The 27,990-nt window shown below is 61.6% G+C and overlaps 2 protein-coding genes across 8 annotated transcripts; one reads left to right on the top strand and one right to left on the bottom strand.

Moving 5' to 3' along the window:
- CPSF1 (cleavage and polyadenylation specific factor 1) lies at positions 1-14,420 on the top strand. 2 transcript variants are annotated; one of them, XM_018058737.1, is made up of 38 exons: positions 1-107; positions 185-343; positions 6,292-6,319; positions 6,409-6,551; positions 6,631-6,711; positions 6,794-6,945; positions 7,029-7,175; positions 7,290-7,429; positions 7,506-7,616; positions 7,689-7,782; positions 7,874-7,961; positions 8,042-8,164; positions 8,243-8,294; positions 8,650-8,744; positions 8,814-8,888; positions 8,978-9,058; positions 9,129-9,218; positions 9,388-9,498; positions 9,567-9,708; positions 9,791-9,969; positions 10,052-10,188; positions 10,337-10,511; positions 10,587-10,793; positions 10,867-10,956; positions 11,036-11,179; positions 11,265-11,417; positions 12,149-12,265; positions 12,339-12,429; positions 12,501-12,585; positions 12,661-12,802; positions 12,875-13,027; positions 13,108-13,284; positions 13,387-13,453; positions 13,523-13,570; positions 13,663-13,818; positions 13,889-14,018; positions 14,098-14,236; positions 14,308-14,420. In XM_018058737.1, the coding sequence occupies exons 2-38, from the start codon at positions 200-202 to the stop codon at positions 14,353-14,355; spliced, it is 4,335 nt and encodes a 1,444-aa protein (XP_017914226.1). In that variant the 5' UTR covers positions 1-107; positions 185-199; the 3' UTR covers positions 14,356-14,420. The 2 variants fall into 2 exon arrangements, with proteins under 2 accessions (XP_017914226.1, XP_017914225.1); XM_018058736.1 differs by having other exon boundaries at positions 28-107; positions 6,385-6,551.
- On the bottom strand, positions 14,412-27,990 carry ADCK5 (aarF domain containing kinase 5). Of its 6 annotated transcripts, none has more exons than XM_018058741.1 (15): positions 27,916-27,990; positions 21,262-21,365; positions 20,680-20,829; positions 16,870-16,945; positions 16,561-16,761; positions 16,340-16,480; positions 16,152-16,265; positions 15,949-16,080; positions 15,761-15,844; positions 15,568-15,649; positions 15,408-15,486; positions 15,227-15,318; positions 14,913-15,165; positions 14,722-14,838; positions 14,412-14,639 (listed from the first exon to the last, which is right to left on the bottom strand). In XM_018058741.1, exons 1-15 carry the CDS (start codon positions 27,925-27,927, stop codon positions 14,534-14,536), a joined length of 1,743 nt encoding a protein of 580 aa, XP_017914230.1. In that variant the 5' UTR covers positions 27,928-27,990; the 3' UTR covers positions 14,412-14,533. The 6 variants fall into 6 exon arrangements, 5 of the variants coding, with proteins under 5 accessions (XP_017914230.1, XP_017914227.1, XP_017914228.1 ...); XM_018058738.1 differs by having other exon boundaries at positions 27,691-27,987; XR_001919177.1 differs by having other exon boundaries at positions 14,580-14,639; positions 14,913-15,175; positions 27,691-27,987.

Raw genomic sequence — 27,990 nt, 5'->3', positions numbered from 1 at the left:
GGCGCTGCGCAGGCGCAGTACCCGGAACCGTGGCGCGCGGCTTCCGCGTCCGGACGGGCCGTGTTCGGTGCCGTACAGGTCCCCCATCAGCCGGCTCCAACTGCCAGGTGGGCGGCGGGTGGGCGCGAGCGGGCCCGGGGTCGCGCGCGGGCTTTCCTGCTCACCCTGTCGCCTTCCTGTGCAGCCCGAGCGCAGCGCCATGTACGCCGTGTACAAGCAGGCGCATCCGCCCACCGGCCTGGAGTTCTCCATGTACTGCAACTTCTTTAACAACAGCGAGCGCAACCTCGTGGTAGCCGGGACCTCGCAGCTCTATGTATACCGCCTCAACCGGGACTCCGAGGTAGGCAGGCCCGCTGGGGCCGCTGCGCCCCGCGGCGAGGGGTGCCCGGGACCGAGGCGGAGCGGGCCGATGGCGCCGCGCTTGGTCGTGCCTAGGAACCACGTTCCTCGACCTGGTCACTCTCTATTGGGCTCGGTGGCCTACCCTGGGCGTCTCATTTGCTCTTTAGTTTTTTTCAACAAATCGCATGAACATGTACCGTGTGCTCGGTTTTAGCGATACGGTAGAGAACAAAACCTGCACACACTTGGAGCAGGAGGACACCTACTGACTAAATACACGCGTGAGAACACACACCTGTGGACACCCTGCAGGAACAGCGAAGGAAATAGATGAGGGCTGAGGGATCAGAGGAGCCTCCTTTAGACAGACTAGGCATTCGCTGGGGGAAGAACATTCATGGCAAAGGGAACAAGGCTGGGTGTAGGGTGGGTTGGAGGTCAGTAAAGTGTGATGAATCCCTCGGTGTGGGAAACACCGGGGGTGCTCTGATTACCCGAGGTGTGAGGGTTTTGGTGGTGAGGGGTGACTTCTTGCAAGAAGCATCTTCACATCTGTTCTTCAAAGGGGAGTAAGAGCCAGATGCAAGGATGGGGAGGGGTGGGTTCCAGGCAGATGCAAGGTCAGTGTGCCGGCCAGAAGCATCTGAGGGCCGGCAGGGTTGGACTGGGGTGCAGAGTGGAAGTGGGGCTGGAAGGGTTGTCCTCCGCAGGGCAGAGTTCTGAGTAAGGGATGGGGCAGCAGGGAGGAGGCCCCCTTCCCGAGCACTTACTTCAGGACACTAGTGTTTGTTTTGTGTTAAATGTGTGTACTGCTGCACTGATCCACACGTGGTGAAGCAAGCAAGATACAGAAGAATGTATGAGAGGTTAGTGACTGTGTCAGTAAATAGTCTTAGTTTAAGCTTTTGTGATACAGCAGTTTTGAGATCAGCATTTGGCTTTTGCGAACATTTCAGTCCAAATGGAAAACGAATTTTTGCAAATAAATACATGTGTCTCTACGTTGAATGAGAGCATCTTTGTCATACTGTATCTGACACTGGCTTTCAGTCAACTTTGAGGGACAAATGGAATGTTTTTACATCTGTATATGTTTTACACGTGGATTCACAGCCCCTTAGCGATCACTCACGTGTCTTTCTAGGGGTCATCTGTTAAGAGCCTGTTTTGTGTGGGCATCTTGGGAGGGGTTGGTGAGCTGCCCTCATGGCTGTGGTTCTGTGGGTGGGGGGCCACACGCTGCCAGTGCAGCACACACTGGAGGCCAGAGTGCCCATGCACACCACCAGGACGGGATGGGGAGTGGGGAGCCAGGCGAGGTCTAAAGTCACCTCCTTGGAAAGGTGAGATTTGAGTGGTGAGGAGGAGCTGATGGGGAGAGCCTTGTAGGTGTGGGGTGAAGAGCTTTGAGGCGGAGTGAAGGTGCCAGGGCAGTAGGGAGGGAAGAGTGGCTGGTCGGGGCTTGCAAGGCTGGATCGGGGCATCAGCAGGGCAGCCGTGAGGGCAGTCTTGGGAGCTGAGTGTTGACCTGAGGCCAATGGTGAGTTAAGGTTTGGGCAGAGGAGTGAGCTGATCTGACCCTTGTGTCCTGGGGTTACTGTGGCTGCGACAAGTCGAAGGCGACTGGGCTGGGTGGTCGTTGGTGGGGCAAGCAGGCAGGATAGACAGGATGTGGGGCGTGCAAGGGAGCGGAGCTGTGGGCCGTGCAGAGGCTTTGCCAGAGTTGGGTTTCGGGCCAGACTAACCCTGCAAGTGAAGTTCTTGGCACCTGCCAGGGAGATGGTTGTGGGGTGGGGGGCGTGGGGGCAGGAGTGCACTTTGGACGTTGTCGGAGTATGTGTTGCTGTTAGCAGCTTGAAGCAGCTGCCGGCGCCTCAGTGTCTGTGGTCAGGAAGCCGGGAGCTCCGCCGTCTGCAGGCCCCACAGGGGTATGGTTTCTGCCCTCTCTCGATGCATGCATGCAGCTACTGCAGAAAGCATCCGTCCTTGCGTTGCGGCCTCCCCCAGGACAAGGGCTGAGAGACCCGCCAGACTGGAAGCCGTGGAGTCTTTCGTGACCCAATCTGGATGCTGGGCCCCGTGTTTCTGAGCCTCAGATGGGTCCCGAGACCTGGACGTGCTTGGCGACCCTGACGCGGAAGCCTGGCGTCAGGCGGGACGTGGGCTGGCGAGGCCAGGAGCCCAGAGCAGGAGAGTTAGCACCAGTGGACAGAGACAACTCCATGGGGGAGATCTGTGCAAAGGGAAGGGAAGGAACGGAGCAGGAACTGGTAGGAAAAGCAGGGTTTTGTGAGGTGAGTGAGGGCGCATTAATGCTCTGAAGGAAAGGAGCACTGGGAAGCCCCCACGTGGAGCCCACCGAGGCCCTCAGAGGCTCTGCACACCTTTCAAGAGCTGTGAAGAATCCCACAGAAGGCCCTCGGCAGACCGGATGCGGCTGCTGGGCCTGAGTCAGGTGTTTGCTCTGCAGCCTTTCAGTGTAGGGCAGCCTCCAGCTCCTGGACAGAGCACAGAGTGTAGTGGCGGAACGGAGCATGGCGCCTGGGTGGAGGCCTCGGTGGCTGAGCTCATCGGGGACCAGCCTAGTCACTGCTGCAGGACAGCTTGCCTGGAGCCCCAGACACGCTGTCACCAGGGTGGTGCAGTCCTGAGGGCAGCCAGGAGCCAGGACAGCGCCACAGGGACCATGCGGACGGACGCCCAGCCTGGGCCCGGTCTGTGTGACGAGAAGGGCCCGTCTCCTCTCTCTCCACGGGGCTAACCTGGTGTCTGACTGGCGGCCTCGCTGTGGCTAAGCTTCCTGGGCGGTGAGACGAGGCCGGGGCCAGACCACTCGGGGGGCTCTTCTTCCCTTTTGAGGCTCCTGTCCTTCAGAGCAGCCCCCAGCTGGGATGAAGAGAGGATGGTGAGCCCCACGGGGTCATGTGCAGTCTCCGCCAGGGAGCCAGGTGCACGGGCAGGGTCTGCAGGGTGGCGGCAGGAGAAGGAGAGGGTCCCGAGCAGGTGGTAGGCCTGGCGCTGGGTATGCGCCTGGCTCGGGTCCTGGGCCGGCAGTCCCCAGACAGTGGACAGCGGCCGGGGCAGGGAAGCTGTGTGTGGGAAGCGGGTGAGTGCTGGCCTGGGCAGCTGTGACCTTTGAGAGGAAAAGAAATGTAGGAAATGTAGGGCACTTCCCTAAAATTAATGACGGTCCCAAGTAAACAGAAAAGGCGTCACGGATGGGAAGCCTCAACATTGTAGAGATGTCACCCCCACCCCCACCCGCGCAAATTAATCCAAAATTGTGTCCTTTTTCTCAAAGTTGCAATAAAGTTTCTCAACAGTTTTATTTATCTTGATTCTCAGATTTACATGGAGGAGCCAAAAATCAAGAATGTATAATTTTAGAGATGAACAAGGTGGAGCACTTGCCCTAGAGGGTTGTCAGGAGTTGTGTGTGTGTGTGTGTGTGTGTGTGTGAGCTGAATTATTAGGCACAGAAAGACAAATTTATAAGTCCCTCTGGGGGACTTCCATGGTGGTTCCACTGCAGCGAGTGCAGGTTCCACCCCTGGTTGGGGAACCGTCTCCACGTGCTGTGTGGCCGAAAAAGAGTTACTTTTGAACTGACCTTTTTGTCGTGAAACGTCCCTCTTTAATACTTTTGCCTTAAGATCTACTTTGTCTAGTAGTAACTTGGCTACCCCAGTTTTTTGTTTATTTGTTTTCTTAAGTTTGTGTTTTTATGTTTAAAGTGAATCAATAGCAAATAGTTGGGTGGTGTTTATTATTCTGACGGTTTTTGTTGTCTTTTGGCCTGACTGTTTGGTATTTATTCTGTCATGAATGGCTCTGATCTGGTCCAGTTATTTGAGGTATTTTCTTGTGTAGTTGGGTTGGTATCACCATCTTGCATCTTGCTATTCTTTTATTTGTTGTTTTGGATTGATTGGCTATTTTATTTCATTTGGTCTCTTCAGGAAATATTTTATTTGTTCACTTAGTTTTATTTATTTGGGTATGCTGGGTCTCAGTTGTGGCATGTGGGACCAGGATCAAATCTGGCCCTCAGGCATTGGAAACATGGGGTCTTAGCTACTTACTGGGTCACCAGGGGACTCCCTGATTTCATCTTGACTTCCGGTTGTGCATTTTGTCTTACTCTCTAATGGGTCACATTTGAGGTCACAGCAGTCACCTTCACCGTCTTTCCCTGCTCACTGCGTTCTGTTGTCACAGGCTTGCTCCTGCAGAATGTTATACTGTTGTTAGCATTTTGGTTTTACATAAATTCAGACTCTCAGAAAAGCTGCATAAGCACCAGAATTTCCTGCATACCCTCGTCTACAGTCCTGAACATGTTGCTGTATCTCTGGCTTTTTCCCTGGGCCTGGAGGATCCCCTTGGCTTTTCCCAGAGGTCACCACATCTGTGCATCCAGGCAACACCACAGTCCCTGCTGGGACCACAGGCCCGTGCGAGTCCAGGCCTGGTCAGATCCTTGGTGTGGTCCTGGGCGCTGGTGTCGGTGGCTTGGAGAGGTGGGTGGCCAGCCAGCCTCCCCACTGTGACACGGACTCGAGGTGGAAGGTGCCGTCTGGTGCTCAGACCTTCCTCTGCGCTCGGCGTCTGTGGGGTGGCTGGGCGGCTGGGGCGCACCTCGCTCACCCTCTCCCCACCTCCAGGTGCGCCTGCCTCCCTCCCCCCAGGCCTTCCTTCATTATCACACAGTTCAGCAGTTCACACTCTGTGCAGGACCCTGTCGTCTTTTTTTGTCATCTGGGGTCTTCAGCCTGAAGAGCTTCCTTTGGTAATTGTTGAAGAGTGTTTCTGATGTTGATGATCTCGGTCCACTTTGGTTTGTCTGAAAATGTTTTTATTTCCACTTCCTTTCTGAGGGATGTTTTCATTGGGTTTACAATTCTAAGCTGACTGTTTTCTTCTTTCATCACTTTAAAGACCGCCTCTGGCTCCTATAGTCAATTGTAATGAAGGTAGCATCTCTGTTCTCCTCGGACTGCTTCTATGGTACTTGTCTCTGTCTTTGATTTTCTGTCTTTCAACTGCGACGTGCTTGGCTATAGTTTTGTTTGTGTTTGTCCTGCTTTGGGACTTGCTGTCCTTGAGTCTGTAGGCTGACGCTTCTCATCAGGGTATTTTGGTTATGTCTTCAGTTCGAGGTTCTGTCCTTTTCCTCCCTCTACCTTCTAAATTGCCAGTGGTGTGTTAGACTATTTAATTATGTCCACGTGTGTCTTAAAATTAGTTATATTTTCCCTCTGTGTCTTGTTATTGCCCAGAGTGGCAGTCAGTCTGCATCTTGGCCCTGTGTCTGGCCAAGGGGGACGGTGTCCTGGGCTGGACCCATTGCTGAGGGCGACTTTCATGTCCAGTTCAAGTGCGACCCTGCTAGAGACCCGCCGGGGATTACTTTTCCTGGATTAAGGAAGTTGTATTCTGGGTCAGCAAGGGGTTTCTCTCATGAATGGGTCTCGTCTGTTGTCAAGTGCTCAAGATAGTCACTGAAAACAGTAGATGGTTTTTCTCCCTGCTTGAGAGCGGTGGGCTGTAGCGAGGGGCGTTCCCGGGATGCAGCTCAGTGGTGGTGTGGCCGCCTCCCCTCACCAGGGTCCTGCGCCCCGGGCCCGCCTGGAGGACGCAGATGGGGTGAGGCCACGGCCCCGCTAGGGTCACTGGCACAACCAGCTGTGCTCAGCAGAGCTGGGGTTCCTTCTTCCCAGCAAGCACATGTCATCGCTGGCTGGCCCAGGGTGAGTCTGAGTGGTTGTTTTGGGGGGCACATACAGCGCTGTCCAGCCTTCGACCCTGAGAGCCCCAGTGTTGGGAGAGCTGGGGGCGCTTCCTGCGGGCTGGCCCCCTGCTCCCCGTTGAGGGCTCTTGGCTACAGGGCCAGTTGTGGGTAAGGTGGGCCCCTCACAGTTCTTTCCTCCTTCCGCCCTCCTCCAGGCGCCGACCAAAAGTGACAGGAGCACAGGTGAGTGAGCCCAGGGTGGCTGCCCAGCTGTGAGCCCGGGGGTGGGGGCTGGACGCGGGCCCCAGGCCCTGTCCACTTTCTCTCCGCAGACGGGAAGGCCCACCGGGAGCACCGGGAAAAGCTGGAGCTGGTGGCTTCCTTCTCCTTCTTTGGCAACGTCATGTCCATGGCCAGTGTGCAGCTGGCTGGTGCCAAGCGGGATGCCCTGCTCTTGAGCTTCAAGGATGCCAAGGTGGGGCGGGGGCAGGGTGGGCAGGGGTGGGATCTGGGGGCTCTAGGGGGCGGGCCCCATTCTGACCTGCTACCCCCAGCTGTCGGTGGTGGAGTACGACCCGGGCACCCACGACCTCAAGACCCTGTCTCTGCACTACTTCGAGGAGCCTGAGCTGCGGGTAGGGCTCACTTCCCTACCCCCAACCCAGCCCCATGTTTCAGGGTGGGGGGGCGCTCCTGCCTGACGCCCCTCTCCTGCAGGACGGCTTCGTGCAGAACGTGCACACGCCCCGGGTGCGTGTGGACCCCGACGGGCGCTGCGCGGCCATGCTCATCTACGGCACGCGGCTGGTGGTCCTGCCCTTCCGCAGGGAGAGCCTGGCCGAGGAGCACGAGGGGCTCGTGGGGGAGGGGTGAGTGCGAGGGCGGGGTGGAGGCCCCAAGTAGCCCAGCTCCGCCGCCCCATGCTGCCCCCACTGATGCCTGCTGCCCCCAGGCAGAGGTCCAGCTTCCTGCCCAGCTACATCATCGACGTGCGGGCCCTGGACGAGAAGCTTCTCAACATCGTCGACCTGCAGTTCCTGCACGGCTACTATGAGCCCACCCTGCTCATCCTGTTTGAGCCCAACCAGACGTGGCCTGGGTGAGGGCCTGCGGCCTGGCTGTGCACAGGGCTTGCTGCGGGGGAGGAGCCTGGCCGGCCTCCGGGGGAGCGGGCCTGCTGTGCCATCCCGCGCTGACTCCTCTTGGCCCCCAGGCGGGTGGCCGTGCGGCAGGACACATGCTCCATCGTGGCCATCTCCCTGAACATCATGCAGAAGGTGCACCCCGTCATCTGGTCCCTCACCAGCCTGCCCTTCGACTGCACCCAGGCCCTGGCGGTGCCCAAGCCCATAGGTGAGAGGGGCCGGGGCCGGTTTGGGGTGGGGTGTGTAGAGCGTGCTGGGCCCTCCCACCAGCGTGTCTATTCCAGGCGGGGTGGTGATCTTCGCGGTCAACTCACTGCTGTACCTGAACCAGAGCGTCCCTCCCTACGGCGTGGCTCTTAACAGCCTCACCACCGGCACCACTGCCTTTCCCCTGCGTGAGTGCTGGGGAGCAGGGCCCGGGGCGGCGGGGGCTGCTGCTGGGCCTGGCTGACCACCCCTGCCCACAGGCACCCAGGAAGGTGTGCGGATCACCCTGGACTGTGCTCAGGCAGCCTTCATCTCCTATGACAAGATGGTCATCTCCCTCAAGGGTGGTGAGATGTGAGTCCCCGCTCTGGGGCCCGTCCTCCCTGGCGGGGCAGTGGTGCCCCCACACCAGCTGAGTGTCCCCCCAACCCTCCCGCCCCGGCAGCTACGTGCTAACACTCATCACGGATGGCATGCGCAGTGTCCGGGCCTTCCACTTCGACAAGGCTGCCGCCAGCGTCCTCACCACCAGCGTGAGTGGGGTCTCGGAGGGTGGCCCCGGGCCCCGGGCCCCAGGCCGGGCCAGCCGCACCCTCACCCGTCCCGCCCCCAGATGGTCACCATGGAGCCTGGGTATCTGTTCCTCGGCTCTCGTCTCGGCAACTCGCTGCTCCTCAAGTACACGGAGAAGCTGCAGGAGCCCCCAGCCAGTACCACCCGTGAGGCTGCCGACAAGGTGAGTGTGGGCCCGTGGGGATGCAACCCCTGCAGGCGGCCTCCGGGGTGCTCAGTCCCTACTCCTCCCACCTCACAGGAAGAGCCGCCCTCCAAGAAGAAGCGTGTGGATGCCACCACGGGCTGGTCAGGTGAGGGCTGGTCGAGTTTGGGAGGGCTGAGCTTCAGGCTGGTTGGGTGTGGGCTGGTTGGTTGAGGGTCTGGTCGGGTGCAGGAGGGCTGAGTGTCAGGCTGGTCGGGTGAGGGGCTGGTCGGGTGCAGGAGGGCTGAGCGTCAGGCTGGTCGGGTGAGGGGCTGGTCGGGGACAGGGCTGGTCGTGTGTGGGAGGGTGAGCGTCAGGCTGGTCAGGTGTGGGCTGGTTGGGTGCAGGAGGGCTGACTGTCGGGCTGGTCGGGTTCGGGCTGGTCGGGTGCGGGAGGGCTGAGCGTCAGGCTGGTCAGGTGTGGGCCAGCAGGTGGGCTCAGGTGGGCTCTTGTCATGCTCCAGGGGGCAAGTCAGTGCCTCAGGACGAGGTGGACGAGATTGAAGTGTACGGCAGCGAGGCGCAGTCAGGCACACAGCTGGCCACGTACTCCTTTGAGGTGAGGTGGGGCTCAGAGTGGTTGCCCGGTCCTGGCCTGCCTGCTGCCTGACCACTGCCGTGCCCACAGGTGTGTGACAGCATCCTCAACATCGGACCTTGTGCCAACGCTGCCATGGGCGAGCCCGCCTTCCTCTCTGAAGAGGTGCCCACCGGGGGCTGGGGGCACAGGGCAGGGTGGGGCGGGCTGCACAGCAGAGGTCCGGCCCTCACCCCCGTCCCTGCCCCCCGTAGTTTCAGAACAGTCCGGAGCCAGACCTGGAGATCGTGGTGTGCTCTGGCTATGGCAAGAACGGGGCCCTGTCGGTGCTGCAGGTGAGGGGCGGCAAGGGGGCGCCTCCTGGTGGGGCCTGGGTGGGCTGCTGACCCCCGCCTGTCCTTCCAGAAGAGCATCCGGCCCCAGGTGGTGACGACCTTTGAGCTCCCTGGCTGCTATGACATGTGGACAGTCATTGCCCCCGTGCGTAAGGAGCAGGTGTGTGTGTCCAGGTTGGCGACATCCAGCTGGCGATGCTGGCCTGCGCCTGGCCTGTTGCGGGTGCCCAGGGGCCGTGGGGCCCGGGATCCAGCTCTGTGCCGCTCAGGCTTGCTGCTCAGGCGGCGTGGGCTGGGCCAGGAATCCCTGCCCTCTTCTGCCTTCACAGGAGGAGACCCTCAAGGGGGAAGGCACGGAGCCAGAGCCTGGTGCTCCTGAGGCCGAGGATGACGGGCGGAGACACGGGTTCCTCATTCTTAGCCGGGAAGACTCTACCATGGTGAGGCGCCCGGAGCCCGGGTTGGGGCCCTTCTGTGAGCAGGGCCCCTCACCCACCGCTGCCCACAGATCCTGCAGACGGGGCAGGAGATCATGGAGCTGGACGCCAGCGGCTTTGCCACGCAGGGCCCCACGGTCTTCGCTGGCAACATCGGGGACAATCGCTACATCGTGCAGGTGTCGCCACTCGGCATCCGCCTGCTGGAAGGAGGTGGGCCAGGCCTCGGGCGGGTGGACCTGGGCCCGGGGCCGGCGCACGCCCTTGCCTGGGGCTGACTGGCCTGTGTCCGCAGTGAACCAGCTGCACTTCATCCCCGTGGACCTGGGTTCCCCCATCGTGCAGTGCGCCGTGGCCGACCCCTACGTGGTCATCATGAGCGCTGAGGGCCACGTCACCATGTTCCTGCTCAAGAACGACTCGTACGGGGGCCGCCATCACCGCCTGGCGCTGCACAAGCCGCCCCTGCACCATGTAGGCGCCCTGCTCTGTCCCAGGGCCTGCTGACCCCTGCCCACGTGCCCCCACCCCAGCTGAGTGCTCTCCCTCCCCGCAGCAGTCCAAGGTGATCACACTGTGCGTGTACCGGGACGTCAGCGGCATGTTCACCACTGAGAGCCGTCTGGGTGGAGTCCGCGACGAGCTGGGGGGCCGCGGCGGCCCTGAGGCCGAGGGCCAGGGCGCAGAGACCAGGTGTGTGAGGGTGGGGTGGGTGCAAAGACCAGGTGTGTGAGGGCAGGGCCTGGTGCAGAGATCAGGTGTGCGAGTGTACGAGGGCGGTGGGGCGGGGAGGGCAGGCCGCGCCCCTGTGCCTATGACCTGTGACGCCCGCCCGCCACAGCCCCACAGTGGATGACGAGGAGGAGATGCTCTACGGGGACTCCGGCTCCCTCTTCAGCCCCAGCAAGGAGGAGGCGCGCAGGAGCAGTCAGCCACCAGCCGACCGGGACCCCACACCCTTCCGGGCCGAGCCCACCCACTGGTGCCTGCTGGTGCGGGAGAACGGAGCCATGGAGGTGGGTGGCGCCCTGTGCCTGCGCCCCCCAGGCCTGCTGGGCGCCCGACCCCCCGCTGACTGCGCTGCCCCACAGATCTACCAGCTCCCCGACTGGCGGCTCGTGTTCCTGGTGAAGAACTTCCCTGTTGGCCAGCGCGTCCTGGTGGACAGCTCCTTTGGCCAGCCCACCACCCAGGGTGAGGCCCGGAAGGAGGAGGCCACGCGCCAGGGTGAGCTGCCCCTGGTCAAGGAGGTGCTGCTGGTGGCGTTGGGCAGTCGCCAGCGCAGGCCCTACTTGCTGGTGAGTGCGCCCGCCTGCCCTCCCCGACCCAGCCTGCCCGTGGGCCCTGCCCCCTGACGTCCCCTGTCCCCAGGTGCACGTGGACCAGGAGCTCCTCATTTATGAGGCCTTCCCCCATGACTCACAGCTCGGCCAGGGGAACCTCAAAGTTCGCTTCAAGAAGGTGCAGTGAGTGGCAGGGCTCGGTGTGGGGACGGTGAGGCAGGGCTGGGGGCCCTGGCCCTTAACTGCAGCACCCTTAGGTCCCCCACAACATCAACTTCCGGGAGAAGAAGCCAAAGCCGTCCAAGAAGAAGGCAGAAGGGGGTAGCACGGAGGAGGGCACGGGGCCCCGAGGCCGCGTGGCGCGGTTCCGCTACTTCGAGGACATTTACGGCTACTCTGGGGTAGGCCGGCCGCTCTGCGGAGCAGGGTTGGCGAGCATGGGGCCTCCCCCAGTGTGAGGGGCTTTCTCACACTGTCCGCCCCCAGGTGTTCATCTGCGGTCCCTCGCCCCACTGGCTCCTGGTGACTGGCCGGGGGGCCCTGCGGCTGCACCCCATGGGCATCGACGGCCCCATCGACTCCTTTGCCCCATTCCACAACATCAATTGCCCCCGAGGGTTCCTGTACTTCAACAGACAGGTAGGGAGGCCCCACGAGGCCCGGCCAGGCGTGCCAACCCCCTCCAAGGACAGCTGGGCAGGATCAGGTGCTGGGGCCCAAGAAAGAGGGCCTTAACCCATGGCTGGGAATGGGGGGGCCGTGGCGTGGAGAGTCGGGCTGTCCGGCGGGGGGTGGGAGCCAAGGTCAAGGAGGTGGTGTGGGGCTGATGCTGGGAGGCTTGCGGGGCGGGGAGATCGGCAGTGCAGGCTGTGGCCTACAAGGGCACCAGCCGGGTTCAGTCACTGGTCTGCCCACTGGGCACCCAGCTCTGATCAAGGTGCCGGCTGACTGGCTGGGATGCTCAGGTCCCCTGAGCCTGAGCTTCATGTCATAAAGATGACAGCAGCGGCCCCATGGGCCACCAAGAATTCGGTATGCACCAGTGCACTTAGGCCTGGGCTGGAGGGGAGCCGCTGGGCCCTGTGCCTGTGTGCAGGTGCTGGCGTGGCGTGCGCGTGGGTGTCCCACCCTGTGCCTGCAGCCTCCAGCACCCCCTGAGCCTGGCCTCAGGCGACACCTATGGCCAGCCCTGGGCAAACCTGGGTGAAGGGACAGGAAGCCCCTGAAGAGCAGGACAGTGGGCCACAGCCTCTGTTGCTGCCCCTGTTCCAGCGGAGCTGAGGGCTGACCTGAGGGAGCCCTCGAGGCCTGGGTTCATCAGCTCGGCCTTCAGTGGGCGCCAGGCCTCCCTCACCCCTGTGCCCACCCAGGGTGAGCTGAGGATCAGCGTTCTGCCCGCCTACTTGTCCTACGACGCCCCGTGGCCTGTTCGGAAGATCCCGCTGCGCTGCACCGCCCACTATGTGGCTTACCATGTGGAGTCCAAGGTCTGTCCCCACTTGGCTAGTGACCCTCGGGGCTGGGGTGGGCTCTGGCTCCTGACACCCTGCTCTCCCCAAGGTGTACGCCGTCGCCACCAGCACCAGCACACCTTGCACACGTGTTCCACGCATGACGGGCGAGGAGAAGGAGTTTGAGACCATCGAGAGAGGTGCGCGGGGCTCCGCACGGGGCCTGTCCTGGGGGCCACTCCTCCCTGATGGTCCTCTTCTGTCCTCACAGATGAGCGGTACGTCCACCCTCAGCAGGAGGCCTTTTGCATCCAGCTCATCTCCCCCGTCAGCTGGGAGGCCATCCCCAATGCCAGGTGAGGCTGTGCCTGGGTGGGGCGGGCCGGGGTGGGGCGGGCCAGGACTGGCCCTGACCGGGGCTCCGCCCACAGAATCGAGCTGGAGGAGTGGGAGCACGTGACCTGCATGAAGACTGTGTCGCTGCGCAGCGAGGAGACCGTATCGGGCCTCAAGGGCTACGTGGCCGCTGGGACCTGCCTCATGCAAGGGGAGGAGGTCACGTGCCGAGGGCGGGTAGGTAGCCAGCGGGGCTTTCGAGGCAGGCAGTGCCCAGCACCCTGACTCAGCCACCCATCTCCTTGGCAGATCCTGATCATGGATGTGATTGAGGTGGTGCCTGAGCCTGGCCAGCCCCTGACCAAGAACAAGTTTAAGGTCCTGTACGAGAAGGAGCAGAAGGGCCCCGTGACCGCCCTGTGCCACTGCAATGGCCACCTGGTGTCGGCCATCGGCCAGAAGGTGTGCGCCCACGCCCCAGTGCCCCCCCCCGCTGCCCCCCCCCGGCACTCCCAGCCACTCACTCCCCCGCCCACCCCCAGATCTTCCTGTGGAGCCTGCGGGCCAGCGAGCTGACGGGCATGGCCTTCATCGACACGCAGCTCTACATACACCAGATGATCAGCGTCAAGAACTTCATCCTGGCCGCGGACGTCATGAAGAGCATCTCACTGCTGCGCTACCAGGAGGAGAGCAAGACACTGAGCCTCGTGTCCCGGGTGCGGAGAGAGCTGTGCTGTGCCACGGGGGCTGGGGGCTGGCGGCTGGCTGCCGGCCCAGGCCATCCTGATGCCCGCCTTCCCCGGCCCTCCTGTCGTTAGGATGCCAAGCCCCTGGAAGTGTACAGCGTGGACTTCATGGTGGACAATGCGCAGCTGGGCTTCCTGGGTGAGTTTGGGGGCTGGGGTCCCTGAGATCCCGGGTGTGCACAGGGGCTGACTCGGCTCTGATCCCCAGTGTCCGACCGTGACCGCAACCTCATGGTCTACATGTACCTGCCGGAAGGTGAGTGCTCCCTCCCTCCTCTGCCGGGTGGGGTCAGGTGGGGGCCAGGCGGGGGCCAGGCGGGCAGTGACCTGAGGTCCCCTGTGGCCCAGCCAAGGAGAGCTTTGGGGGCATGAGGCTGCTGCGCCGGGCGGACTTCCACGTGGGTGCCCACGTGAACACGTTCTGGAGGACCCCATGCCGGGGGGCCGCTGAGGGGCCCAGCAAGAAGTCCGTCATGTGGGAGAACAAGCACATCACATGGTTCGGTGAGAGTGGGGCCGGGGTGGGGGCAGCGGGCCGTGGCGGGTCCACTGTGCTCATTCCCTGTCCCCTCAGCCACACTGGACGGTGGCATCGGGCTGCTGCTGCCCATGCAGGAGAAGACCTACCGGCGGCTGCTGATGCTGCAGAATGCCCTGACCACCATGCTGCCCCACCACGCTGGCCTCAACCCCCGCGCCTTCCGGTGAGCCCACCCCCCAGCCTGACCAGACCCCCCGGGTCAACCCCGACCCCTCATGGCCTGTGCCCTCCGCACCCCCCAGGATGCTGCATGTGGATAGGCGCGTCCTGCAGAACGCTGTGCGCAACGTGCTGGATGGGGAGCTGCTCAACCGCTACCTGTACCTGAGCACCATGGAGCGCGGGGAGCTGGCCAAGAAGATCGGCACCACACCCGACATCGTGAGCCACCCCCACCCACCCCCGCCTGCACCCCGCCAGCTCCCCGCCCTCACCCAGCCCTCTCTCCGCAGATCCTGGATGACCTGTTGGAGACGGACCGAGTCACTGCCCACTTCTAGACCCCTGGATACTGCCACTCACCTCACCCCCTTTTTGTACAATATAAAAACACTTGTTTTCAGAAGAAAGTTGTAATTATTTTGGGGCCCCAGAGCATCCCCTACTCCAACAAATCACAGTCACTTGGCCCTGGCCGGGCGTGTGGTGGGATGAGCTCTATGGTTCTGCCCAGGATGTCTAGGTCTCCAGGTACTCGGACAGCCCCTTGGTGTCAGGCACGATGCCTAAGTAGACCAGAACTCGAACCAGGAGGGCAGTGAGCCGCATCGACAGGGTCTCCAGCCTGTGTGGGGGCATCGGGGGAGGCAGGTAGGTGGGGAGTGGGCCCTGGCTTCCCGTCCTCCGACCCCCACACGCCAGCTCACCTCAGGGCCACTTCAAACTTGAATGTCTCCCAGATGACCCTGATGTAGCGCAGGATGCTGGCACCGTAGATGCTCTGGTACATGGCACCTGCCAGGCGGCTCCAGCCCCGGACCGCGCTGCACAAGAGACAGCGTGTGAGGGAGGCCGGTGCGGCCGCCCGCCCCCACCGCCCCAGGCTGCGCAGCCCTACCTCTTGGCCATGAGGAAGTAGCGGTCCACCGGGGCGCCCAGGGCGTTGTTGATGGCGCGCACAGTGTTGACGTTGCGCAGCACGAGCAGCATGGAGCGCGGCAGGGCCTTGAGCACGGCCATGACCTCCTCGAAGTGCTCACGGGCCATGTCCTGCATGTAGGCCGCCTCCTCACGGCTCAGCAGGCGTGAGCGCCATAGCTGCCCCAGGCGCACGGGCCGCTGCATGAGCACCTCGGAGAACAGGAGGTAGTCTGGGGGGGCCTGAGCCAGGCTGTGCCCCCTCCGGGCCGCACACCCACCCCCCGGCCTCACCTTGCACTCCCAGCTCGGCTGCGTGCACCTTCATGGCCGCCTCGTCCCTCAGGATGATGGCCCGCCACAACTGGCACAGAGCGAGCCTGTCCCTGCAGGCCCAGCAATGAGCAGGTGGGGGGCGGGGGGGTGGGGTGGCCAGTCAGGGGGCATGCCCACCCAGCCCACAAACCCAGCTTACTTCTCGTCCAGGAACTGGTAGAGCCCATGGTCCAGCAGCACCAGCTGGGCCTTCCCATCCGGGCCTTTCCGCACCAGAACTGGGGAGGGGCAGGCTCTAGTTCCCTGGTTCTGGGGTGCAGCCCCCAGCACCCCACCCTCAGCCCTGGGGCTCTCCTTACCATTACCGGGGTGGGGGTCAGAGTGGATGAAACCCGTGTAAAAGATCTGTTCAGCAAAAGCCTTGATCAGCTTCTCTGCAATCTGGGCCAAGGACAGGCGGGGGTGGGGATGGGGTCAGACCACACGCCATCACCCCAGACCCGGGCCACACCCTCCAGTCCAGCCCCACAGCCCAGGACACACAGCACTCACATCCTGCACCGCCAGCCCCATGCTCTGGATGGCCTCCACGTCATTGACCTTGCAGCCCTCATAGAACTCCGCCGTCAGCACGCGCTGGGAGAGAACAGGCGTCAGAGCTCCCCTACCCAGGGGCCCCAGCCCACCTTACTGGACGTGCCCCAGTGCACGCGGGCACCACCCGGGGGGGCCCAGCCCACCTTACTGGACGTGCCCCAGTGCACGCGGGGCACCACAACATGGTCGAAGTGTTGCAGCTCCCGTGCACAGCGCTCAGCGTTGCGGCCCTCGTTTTCAAAGTCCAGCTCCTGGGCCAGGGTCCCCTTGAGGTCCTGGGGACCATACGGGCAGTTGGGGGTCCAGCCTGGGAGCCGGCCCACCCCAGCCCCCTGCCCCGCGGTACCTGGAGGACCCAGCTGAAGCCGAAGCTGGGGTGCATGAGCTCCACGAGGTGCAGCAGGAGCTCCAGGGTGTGGATGTCGCCGTCAAAACGGTCCCGCAGATCGATGTACTGCACCTGCACGGGAGGCTTCAGGGAGGGCCGGCCGCCAGCACCCCGCGCCCCCCATGTGCCCTGGGGACCCCTCGTACCTTCACGGCCACCACGGTGCCATCGTGCAGCCTGGCACGGTGCACCTGGGCCAGGCTCGCTGCAGCAATGGGCTGGTAGTCAAACTCCTGGAAGAGCTCATGGGGCGGGGCCTGGAAGTCTTCAAGGAACAGCTCATCCACCTGGAAGAACAGGCCTTGAGCAGCGTGGGGGACGCCGTGGGGCCATACTACCCGCCTCGCGACCCGGGGGGCAGGCTCACCTCCCGGAAGCCCCGCGTGAGAGCCCTGTCCTCCAGCACCCGCAGCGTCCTGATGTACTCGGGGGGCAGCAGGTGGTTGAAGGAGCAGAGCCCCTGGCCCAGCTTCACGTACAGGCCCCCATTGCTGATGGCCCCCGCCACCAGGGCGTCAGCCGCCCGCTGATGACATGCAGACATCACCTCCAAGTACCTCGGGCTGTTCTGACCACAGGCAGAGAGGACAGGGATGGGGGCAGGCAGGCCCCTGCTCCCCCCAGGCATGCCCACCCCACAGGCACAGGACGGGCCGGCCAGGACCCAGGTACAAACCTCCTCCACCCCACGTAGGATGATGTTCGTGCACCACCAGTAGTCCAGCGAGATCTGCAGGCCGACCCGCAGAGACCTGCGGGCAGAGGACACCCTCAGCCCCAGCTGGCCCGTGCAGCAGGCACCCCACCAGCGCCTCGGAGGGCTGTGAGCACCTAGGGGACGCCGCGGGGCTCTCGGGACTGCACAGCCAGCAGGTCCGTCTCAGCTCCTGGCCTGGGCACTGGGCAGCCTGCATGCATGCCACCCCTCGGTCCCTGCACGCAGATGAGGGGTGCCCAGGACAGAAGGGGGCGCAGTCCCTAACAAGCAGACGTGTTCCTTCATTCTTTGATAGCACTTGTTACATAGGAAAGCCCACCCTTGAGCAAAGCTGCTCCGTCTGTGGACACGCTCGCTCAGCCCGTGCACAGCGGCCCGGCCTCCTCTGCACTTGGCTGCGCTCTGTGGACTGGAGCCCCGGGTCGAGCCCCGGAGCCGCGGGTGCTCCCCGAGCAGTCTCACAGGCCTCGGCCTTCTGGTGTGGTCTGGGGTCATTGGTCCCTTCTGCAACCCAGGCTGTGGACACGGAAGCCCCGGATCTGGAGAGGGGAGGATCCAAAACCAGGTTCCAAGCCCTCACTGAGCACCACAAACCAGGTCCACCCAGCCACTCCAGCAAAAAGGACTGTCTGAGCACGGCAGGGTGAGCAACGACACAGGTTTCTCTAAACTCCTGGGACCCGAGGGAGCTGCCCTCCTTCCTGAGCACTCTGTCCAAAAGCCAACGCAAGGTCTGCACAGAGGCTGACAGTGAGGTGCGGCCAGTGGGGTGAGGTCTATACTCATGGGGGTGACCTAATAAGTCACTAATTTAGGGACAAGGGCAGCTGGGTGTCTCCCAGGTAGAGAAAAGGTTACAGACACAGAAAGAGCGGAAACCCGGAGGACTCGCGTTGAAAATGGAACGGCACATTTACCACTGACAACAGCAAACAGCTGGACTGCATGCGCAGCCTGGAGCAGCAAGCACACTGGCGCCGCGCCAGGGCCCCTGCCTGTCCTGAGGGTGGATGGTTGCAAGGCTGAGCCTGAAGTGACTGTGGTGCCAGTAGGAGTAAAATGCTCAAAGGATGGATCACGTCGGAAGGATTCAAAAATGTCAGAAATAAAATGCTGTACGTTTGAAATGATTTACAATAAAACTGTAGAGATTAAAATAGAGGGTCACAAGTCAGGTGCGGGGGCTCCTACAAACCAAGCCTGAAGAGTTGCAGCAACAAGCCAGCAGTGACACCATGTGTCCGGTACAGGCTGATGCATCCAGGGTTGGGGGAGACACACGGGAGGATAGAGCTCCCTGACGGTGGAACAGCCCTTGGGGGTGGATGGGATGGCTGAGCCAGGAGGACGAGCTCACAGGACAAGCACCAGAAGGGAAGGCGCTAAACCAGCAGCAACGAGAGAGGGCAGGGCACCGGTGTCAAAGTACGAGGGAAGCCGAAGGCCAAACGTGGGACAAACCATGAGCACACATCAGGCGTACACACGTCGGGGCTTGGCAAAGCTTTTCTTGTAAAGGTTAGACAGTGAACACTAGGCCTCAGGGGCAGCCTCAGCAGGGGCGGGGGGCGGGGCTGTTCTCCAAGGAGCTCGCTCTACAGCGCAGGCAGCACCTCGGACCTTGCATATGGCACAGGGCCAGGGTGCTGACCCGATGGTGTCATAAGGCCTATCAGCCCGCAGACATGTCAAAGTCATCATATGAGGCAGAATTAACGTGAGCCTGCTCCTGGAGGTTTCCTAAGTGAGGCAGCTGATGCCGGCCAGAAAGGACAACCGCAGCATTAAAGTTCAGAGTCTTCGTTCAGTCAGGCCTATGGAGCGCAGCCCCAGCAGAGATTCTGGACACCACAGTCGGGGGCCAGAGGCAAGGGTGTGGGAGCTCTGAGGCGGGGCCGCCCAGACGCCTCCTGGGCACCCCGTTCTCGTGCTGAGTCTAGCTTCACCTTCTTGTAGTAAAAACACCAAAATCAATATGGTATTTTCTGAGCCATCCTAGGAAACTATCAAAACTGAGGGAGGGTGGGGACCACTCCACGTGTAGCCCGTGGTTTGAGGGGAGGGAACCCATGGGGGCGCTGGGACTCACAGCTGCTGTCAGACGCCCTGGGCAAGGGGGGGTCTGGGGACCGTGCCCTGAGCCTGAGTTTAGCCATGAGAGCCGAGGAGACTCTGAGAGCTGTTCCAGGCTGAAGGAGGCTAGACTCGGGCCCAGATGGATCCTCATGTAGAAAAGGCTGTTACTGGAGAGCCTGGTGACACAGGACGGGGTCTGAGGGTTAGAGGGTCACAATGTGTCTGAAGGCTCCCTGATCGTGGCTGTGGAGGAAAATGTCCTTGTTTAGGAAATACTCAAGGTTTCAGGAATGATGGAGCATGTTGATACTTGTCAGTGTTTCAAAAATTAAAAAGTATTATTAGTCCAACTTCTTTGGACATTTAAAATTGTGTCCCAAAAAAACAAAAACAAAACCCCACAGGGTTTGTAAAGTTAAAATTAAGTAAGAGGTGGGGTCAGAAACCACCCTCAAGCACCCCGAACCTGTGAGCGGGCCTGGCGCGTGCGCTGTGTCCCAGTCCTCCTGCCACAGCAGGACGAGCCTGCCATCCTCGGGCGAGCCAGGCCGGACTTCCTGGGCTCCTGCCAGCACGCTGCAGGCTCCTGGGTCTCCAGGGGCCCCGTGGTTGCCCTGCACCCACCAGGGCTTGGCCAGGCCCACCCATTCTGGCAACTGTCAGGGCTGAGAACTGAGGAGGCCACGCAGCTGGTGGGGAAGGTAACCTCTCTAGCGCCACTCCACTCAGTCCCAGCTCGGCTTCTGAAAATTGGCTGTGAAAGCCCCCTGAAGGAGGGAAGAGGAGCGGGCGGGCGCGCCAAGCCTGCATGCAGGGGACAGCAGCATGTTCGAGCTGGAAGGGGAAATGGCCCAGACCCGCTGAGGCCGCTGGACGGGCCCCGCCATGCTGCTGGCCGCAAGGGGAGAGCTGGCCCTGCCCACCCCTGGGCTGTGGAGCCTGAACCCTGCAGGACACAGGCCGCTGCCTGGAACCTGCTCAGGAGGGCAGCCAGGAGTTCCAGGCAGACCCACAGGTGGGAGGAGGTGAGGTGCTCGCCTGTCCGCCCACCCGCAGCTGCCGCTGGGGTAAATCTCAACGAAGCGGCAGCCAAACGTCCTTGTCCTAGGCATTCTGATTCTCCACTGGGCCCCAAACTGGGCCGCCCAAGGGCAGGGGGCTCAGAGCTGGCGGAGCAGGACAGCCGCAGCAGCCTCCTCACGCAAGGCCACGCAGGAGCCGCCTCGAGCCAGCGCCTCCCGGCCCCTCGGCAGGGCGGGGTGGGCTGAGGTCTCCCACTACAGGAGCTGGCTCTCAGGCCTCTGTGTGCAGCAGGCTCAGACCTAGCTGGAGCAGGATGCCTGCCCAGGCTTCTCAGAAGGAAGACCGCCTGCACCGCCCCCAGAACCCTGCCTGGGAGATGCAAGAACTCCAGTGACCAGCACGGCGTGTGCTGGTCCAGGCGACTGCTAGTGGAGGCAAGAAGGAAGCCCCCCGCGACCCCAAGCTCTCCTTGGGAGAGCAGGGGCGGCCAGAAGGAAGACAAGGCAACGGCCAGAGGGGGGTCTGTGGGGGCCACACCCTGTGCAGACAGCTTGGTCCCGCGGTACTCAGTCATCCCCAGGGCAGAACAGCGCCCCGGGGAGGCAGCGTCAAAGAGCGCCCAGCAGAACCCTGCAGCCCCAGCCCCCGAGGCAGCCGTGCCCGCCCTACCTGCTGAAGCGCCCAACGCCGTCCACCACCAGCCGCATCCGCCTCCTCTCCTGGGCTCCCGCCGTCAGGTACCGCACCCCGAGCAGCAGGGGTGCCCCCAGGGCCGCAGCCAACAGCGCCCTCCTCCACAGGGGCTGGGGCCTCGGGGGCCTGCAGGGACACGGGCGCGCAGCCCAGTCACCCGGGCGGCTCCGCCCTGGCCAAGGCCGCAGGCGCTGCAGCTGCACTAGGACCTCGGCAGGCGGCACCGACTTCGGGTGCTTGACCTGCAGGCCCAGGTCACCCCACTGAGGCCCCCAGACGCCCGGACCCCATGTGGGCTCCATCCTGCCACTGTCCACCCAGGCCTTGGACCCTCCAGCCCCCACCCTCGCTGCCCCCTGGTCTCCAACAGGCGTGCCCCCCAACCACTCTTAGCCCACAGCCCCTACCAGGTCCCAGACCAGGGCCCTGGCGGTGGGGGGCCGGCACAGCCTGTCGTGGGAAGGCACGCAGAGAAGGTCCAGCCTTATGGCCCCCAATGGAGAACACCCTGTATGGTGAGGGGCACGTGCCAGAGGGTCCCTGTAGCAAGCTCCCCACCTTGCCAGCGGGGCTGCGAGGTTCCTCCTGAAGAAGGTGGCAGGGGACGGCCAGGGCTTGGGCCTGCCCTGCAGCAGGGCCGAGTGGAAGTGGCAGAGCTGTGCCTGCAAAGAGCAGAGGGCACATGGCTGGCGGCAGGAATCCCCCCTGCCCCCCATCACTGCAGAGCGTCAGTGCTTCCCGGGCCCATGTGTCTGACTCAGGAGCAGCAATGCGGGCAAGGGCCAAGTGTCACGTGAGGTAAGCAAGGCCGCATCTACACCAGGAGGCCGCCCCCCACAGGCCCTGCCCCGAGCTCCCTGCAGGGTCCTGGGCGCCCTCACTGCCTATTTCCCATCTGAGACCAGCAGCTTCCCAGGGAAGGGTCAGGATCATAAAGGAGGCAGGGTCCCAGGGGCTGGCGCTGGGCAAGTAAACAGACACAATAACTTGTGTCTCTGAAACCCCACGGCGAGACTTGGGGTAGGGGACTGGGGAGGTACAGCCAGGGGCAGGCAGAGAAGTCAAGGCCCCACAAGCTGCCCTGGCTGAGGGGCACGGAAGAAACCACGCCACGCTCACAGGCAGCCTCAGTCTCCCGATCTTACTGGAGTAAGACCTGAAGGGCTCTCAGCCTCAGGTTCCCCAACTGTAAACAGTCTCAGTTTGGGGGACAAAAAAAGATTTTGCAAACTAAATCATAGCCCACAGCACAGATGTTAACATTATTATGAAATCTGAGCCAAACAAGGAACTGACTTTCCAATCACTTTCTGGCCAAAGCACACAGCCCTGGAGACAATTTCAAGGATACAAAACATCACAAAAGTCAAAGGAAAAGGTCCATGACCTACCGTCCTCAGAGGAGACCAGGGCCTGACAGAGAGCTCTGCTCCCCAGGGCCACCCGCAGTGAGTGCAGATCCTCAAGGAAAACCCCGCAGGGGCCACAGAGGCAGCCTCGGGCAGACGGGCAGTGAGGGCCAGCCGCCACAGACAGTGCCCACCCTTTCCTATCCCCCACCCCCAGCCCGCTGACAGCACGAGCCTGTCTCCTCCCCAGCAGCGCCCTCTGCGCCATGTCTGCTGGAGACACACTGGCTATAGGCTCCCCCGGGCCCCCTCACCACTGCTGTCCCGCAGCAGGAGGCGCGTGCCCCCGTGTGCTGCGCTGGCCCAGCCATGAGGCCTGGTCCTGGGACCCTGGAGCTGCAGCCAGGTGGGGTGTCCCAAGGGACCGCAGGGGATTCATGCAGGAAGGCCGCAGGAGCAGGCAAGGCCAGATGCCCAGCAAGACCGGCTGCAGCACAAGGCAGAGCTGGGCCTCTGGGGCGATCAGGGAGGCGGCATGAGGAGCCAGCACGAGGGCTGAGGCTGGTGCCTGAGTTGAGAGGCCGCCATTCCCCTCATACCAGCGGTCTGATGCGGCTTGGTCTTCTCAGAGAGACCACAAACCCACAGAAAAAGCAATGACAGCAGCCAGCAGCCCTGGGGCTTCTGGTTCGTTATCTGTGACCCGGAGGATTCCTGAGCGTGGGGTACTCTTTACACAGCAGTCTGGCCTCTCCAAAACCTGTTCAGATCCATGCGTTGAGAACTACTGGCACCCAGTACAAGCACTTATCAATTCTCTCTCCTTCTTGTACATGTTGCCTAGTTTTCATTAGAAGTACTAAAAAAGAGTCGCAAGGAAAAACCTGGGAGGACTTGCACCAAATGCAAAGCATGAACCCTGACAACCTCAGTCTGAAAGAAAACACCTATGAGACACTCGTGGGACCACAGACAGCAGACCACAGTCAGGATTTTGAGGTGAGATGGTTCTGATGGTCACATCAGAGGATACCCTCCTCCTTTAGGGGTGCACAATGAAGTGTCAAGATTATGCGTCAAGAAGTCTGTGACTTTCAAAATGGGTATGGTTTCAAACAGACACAGATCAGCTGGAGCCAGATGTTAACACTGGGTAGACCCAGGCGGTAGCTCCTGGGTAAGTAACTCTCAGGGACTCTACGCTTGACGGTTTTCCCAGTCACAGGAGTAGCACATCCAGCCGCACTCTCCAGCCCAACCGGGAAGGCGAAGCAGCTGAGTGGGTCCGGGCAGACCTGGCACTGCCCGGAGACACTGAGTGGTCACGACCCGGGGCAGAGGCGCTCCCGGCATCGAGGGGACCACTCGCCACCAGCCACTGGATGGGCTCCCCAGAGCCTCAGGCTGAGCCCAGGGCGGAGTCTGGAGCCACACAGCCAGGGCTGGAATCTGGGCTGAAGAACCTGCCAGCCATGCTGTTTTAAGTTCCGTCCCTCTGTGCCTCAGTTTCCCTGTCTGCGGGGTGGGGACCACTGCACTGCTGCAGTGCAGGTGAGCGGACTGACATCTGGAAAGCCCTTGGGCGGTGCCCAGTGTGGGAGCAGGTGAAGCACCGCCAAGGCCAGCCTGTGGTCAAGGAGTGGGCAGGCCCTTCCAGGCGCTCCTCGCTGTGCCAAGCTGCCCGCTGGTCCCCAGTCCCCCCCTGGGCACCCTCCTCCCAGCGACCCTGCCCTCCCAGCTCCACAGGCCACCCCACCTAACACAAACAAGGACTTATTTGCTGGGTTGAACTAAACTGAGAAAACAGACTACAGATCTTCTTTGATTTACCATGGGGTTGGGGTTAAATCCATTAGTTGAGAATTCCAGAAGTCGAAAATGCATTTAATACACTGAACCTACCGAAGTTTAGCCTGGTCTTCCTGAAACCTGCTCAGAACACTCACAAGTGGGCAAAACCATCTAGCACAAAGCCTGCTTTGCACCAAAGCATGGACCAGCTTCTGCAGCTGACTGCACACGGCGCCGACAGTGGACACAGGACGCGGTCAGGGCGCCCGAGTGCAGCCTGGTGACTGCAGGCTGACGGGGCACTGCTGCAGCCGCCGCCTAACCTCAAAGAGAGCATCCACTTCCCGCCGCTGGTCCAGAAAAAGGTCAAACTCAAAGCTGGAAGTACTTTCTACTGAATGTGTACCACTTCCGCACCATCATGAGTCAGGGATCAACAGGTAGAAAGTGTGGAGCAGATTACACACGCTGATAAGGAAACCCTCAGCTCTGGAGTGGATGGGCCACTGCCAAGTCCCAATGGGGATGCCCCCAAGACAGCGAAGGAAAATGGCCAAAGCTGACAGGTAACGAATACCCCGAGACGTTACCGTTCAGAGGGAAGGAAAGGGCAGATCCACAAGTTATTCTCGCCAGCATGCCAATGGCCTGCAGATCCAAGGCTGCCGGCGCCAAGGCTGAGGTGAGGCCCGAAGGGGCTGCCACACCAAAGGGCAGGCTCCAAGACCACGGCTGAGCCCAGGGTCACACCTCCTCCGCCAGGGACCCTGCACACGTGCTCCGGGTGTGTTTCAGGGACGGCAGGAGACTGTGGGTGAGGAGGGTGCCCTGAGAGGGCACTGCCATCAAGGCCCCCACCTGGGGAAGGCCCAGAGTCCATCAGGGAGACTCGGCAGGGCACATGGCGAGGACACTGCCAGAGGAGAAGCACGTGCAGCGCCAGTGGGTCCTCCTCCAGGGGAATGGCACCCCGGGCCGACAGGGGCTGCAGAGCGGGGCAGAGTGCCCATAGGCTGAGCCCTGCACCGCGCCACGGGCCTGCCCAGGAGCCTCGCCAACCGCACTCTGTGCCTGGGGGGTGGCTCCCTGCTGTGCGCTGCCAAGCTGGAAAGGTGGAAGATGGCAGAAATAAAGTGCCTTGCTCAGGGCCTGGCACCTAACAGGTGCTCAGTAAAAGGCGGGCATTTCTGAGGCGGGGCTTATTTCCTCACATGGCCCACAGCACAGCAGAGATGCCAGAAGCTGGGAAATTGAACCAGTTCCCCAGCCCGCACCCTTCCCATGCCCAAACCAGCCACCGGGTGGAGCACACTGTCCCTGGAGCCATTAGTAGGAGAGTCCAGTGAGAAAAAGGCAAGTCACCTAACAAGTAAGTTTACATATCATGTTCTTACTAAACACACGGTTCTTTTCACAGAAGGCCGAACCTGAATCACTGACTCTAAAGCTCAGGGCCCTGGCTGCTCCCACAGCCTCCTGACCACTGTCCACCACCGGCTGGGGGTCTGGAAGGGAAGCTGAAGACCAGCGTCCACAGCCTCTGGACACATGGCCGATGCCAAGGGGGCACAGCCAGAAAAGTAACGGTCCCTGACCACAGCCCCCAGAGCAGCTTTCTGTCATTTCCTGAGGAATCAGCACCACAGCAGGCGCTCTGGCTGCGCTGTCTCATTCCCACCCCTGACCCCTCACTCAATCGCCCGGGACGACCATCCCTTTGGCAGACCCTGCACAGCCGCGAGGAGCCTGGCCCAGGCCTGCTCTCCAGGCTGCTGTTCTGCCTGAAGCCTGCCCCCATTCACCAGGGTTCCTTGTCCCCCCACCCCACCCTACTCCACTGTCCTTATCACAGGAGCACAGGTTAGCCTGCAGGCTTTCTCCCCATCAGGCTGGGCAGGGCCATCTCTTAATCATCTCCAAGATACAGCAGAAATTCTTTATCACAAACACTTGCTGACCTGAGATAAACGGCGGCTAAGTGGAGAAAAATCCAGGACCCCACATGGCCCAGGCCATGCTGCTGAGCAACAGGTGGAAGGCCACGGTCAGGAGAGAGCGAGCAGCAGCTCCCCGGGAGAATGAGGCCTCTGCTCACAACACCAGAGCCCCCACGGGGCCCTGCTGGCTCATGCCAGCTGGATGCCGGTGACTCCCCAAATATCCCCACCACCCAGGAGACACCCGAGGGTAACGGAGCTATGAATGGAGCAGAGCCAGCAGCCAGTACTCCCAGAAACCAGTCCAGGGCAATATCCACACATCACATGTAACCCGTACCACACCGAGCGGCAGCAAACAGGTGCAGAGAGGGCGCCTCCTCAGCAGCATGAACACACACGCAGCCTTCCTGGGGTGGTCCTCTCACTCCCGAAGCCTCCCACTTTGGGACAAGATGAGAGGGGTCTTTTCTCAGCCCAGGTGCACCATGCTCATCTGGAACTCAGCTAACAATCTATCCAGCAGTGTCACTCAGACAGACACTACAGAGCTCACAAACTCAGTGTGTACATCAGCACAAAGCCACGAGCACCTGCACTCATGTTTTAGGCACAAGCTGAGCTGTTGGATTTTCTAACACCCTGTAGATGAGACACAGCAGATTTGAAAAGTCACTGCAGATAAGCCAGGCCCCAGGAGAAAGAAGCAACTGCTGAATCTCACGAGACCTGAAACTACAAAGAAGTGACAAGAATATGGGCGGTGTAAGGGCAGGTCAACAGCCCTGCGCACAGCTGGAGAGTAAGCCAAGCACTGAGCCCGAACTGTTCTTAAGGTCAGGAAGAGAAACTGGGCGTCTGGGCCCAGGAAAGGGAATGGAGATGACCTTGAACACCGTGTCCTTTGCCTCTCTAGGGTCTCTGACCCTCTCAGCGCCAGTCTGGACTCAGAAGCCCCTAGTGGGCCGTGCTCTACTTACTGGTCATGAGCATCTCCTGCTCAAGGGCCAAAGCCCGCCTGCCACTCCCGAGGGCTGCGTAGAGGACTCAGTGACCTGAATGAGTGAAGCAGCTTTATAAACTATAAGAGACCAACTCACTGTCTCTACCTGATTCTCAGACTAACACTGCTTCATCATCTCACCCACAAAACACCCCTGTGTAATGGAGCCACTCTACAAGCCACAGAAGCTAATGGACATTCATTTGTATTGACACCTAAACCCACAGGCTAGGCTTATTAGAAAACTACCAGGTCTACAGAAAATTCCATGTTGAAAATGATAATAAGCCCCACTCAGTCTCCTCACCTCTAAACCAACCACAAGAAAAGGGCTAGGTTTCTGGGGAGTGGCTAAGACCTGGGTCAACAACTATGACACCCTGTTTGAAAGGTGTGGAGATGCAATAAAACGGGAGGTCCCACGCGGGGTGGGGGGGTGGGAGAGACTGGAAAGGCAGGTGCCATGTTCACGACCAAAAGAAGCTGAGTTAGGAGGGCAGCCCAGGGCCAGGCAGAAACCTAGGAAGGCCTGAGAGGAGGGGTGACTCCGAGACAGAGCCGGGCCGCAGCAGCTGTCATCCCACCTGCCGCCCCCGCAAGTCCTGTCTCCCCAGAGTCGGGGGGCAGCAGTCAGCTCGGGATGACCCGGGCTGGGCTGGTGACAAGGAGAAAAGGGTGCCCAAGGGAGCAGGTAAAGAAAAGGCGGGGGGTCCGCTCTGTGATTCGGTCAGAGCCTGCAGCGGCGAGGGGTCTGAGGCAGACACGGGGCAGGCGGAGGCGATGGACGCCAGGCAGTCGCCTCGGGAAAGGGCGTCTCCCTGGGGAGGGTCGTCCGTAAAGGACGAGAGGGTCGTCCCTCGCGGGGAAGGAGGCTTGGAGAGTCGCCTCTGAGACAAGATTCCCGCACCAAGAAGCAGCCTCGGAGAAGCGGAGCTGCGGCGTGCGGCAGGGAAGGCCCGACGTCTCCCCCACAGAGCCTGGGGGCTGAAGCAGGGACCCGAGGACAGGCTGCCTGAGGGCTGTGACGGGCTCCGGCCAGCCGGGAGGATCCCTGGGGAGCGAGTCTTGGGCCCTGCGGGTCCCGGCCGGGCGGCCCGAGCCGCGGCAGGGGCGCGAGTGCGCGGGGTCTCACAGGTCTCCACATTTTCGGTCCGCAGCTCAGCTCCCGCTCTCCACAAGCGCCACACCCGCCGCCGGCCCAGCAGGC

Source organism: Capra hircus, chromosome 14 (assembly GCF_001704415.2).
Source record: "Capra hircus breed San Clemente chromosome 14, ASM170441v1, whole genome shotgun sequence".
Lineage (NCBI taxonomy): Eukaryota > Metazoa > Chordata > Mammalia > Artiodactyla > Bovidae > Capra > Capra hircus.
Note: the sequence above shows the minus strand (reverse complement) of the source record. Positions and strands in the feature narration are given on the sequence as shown.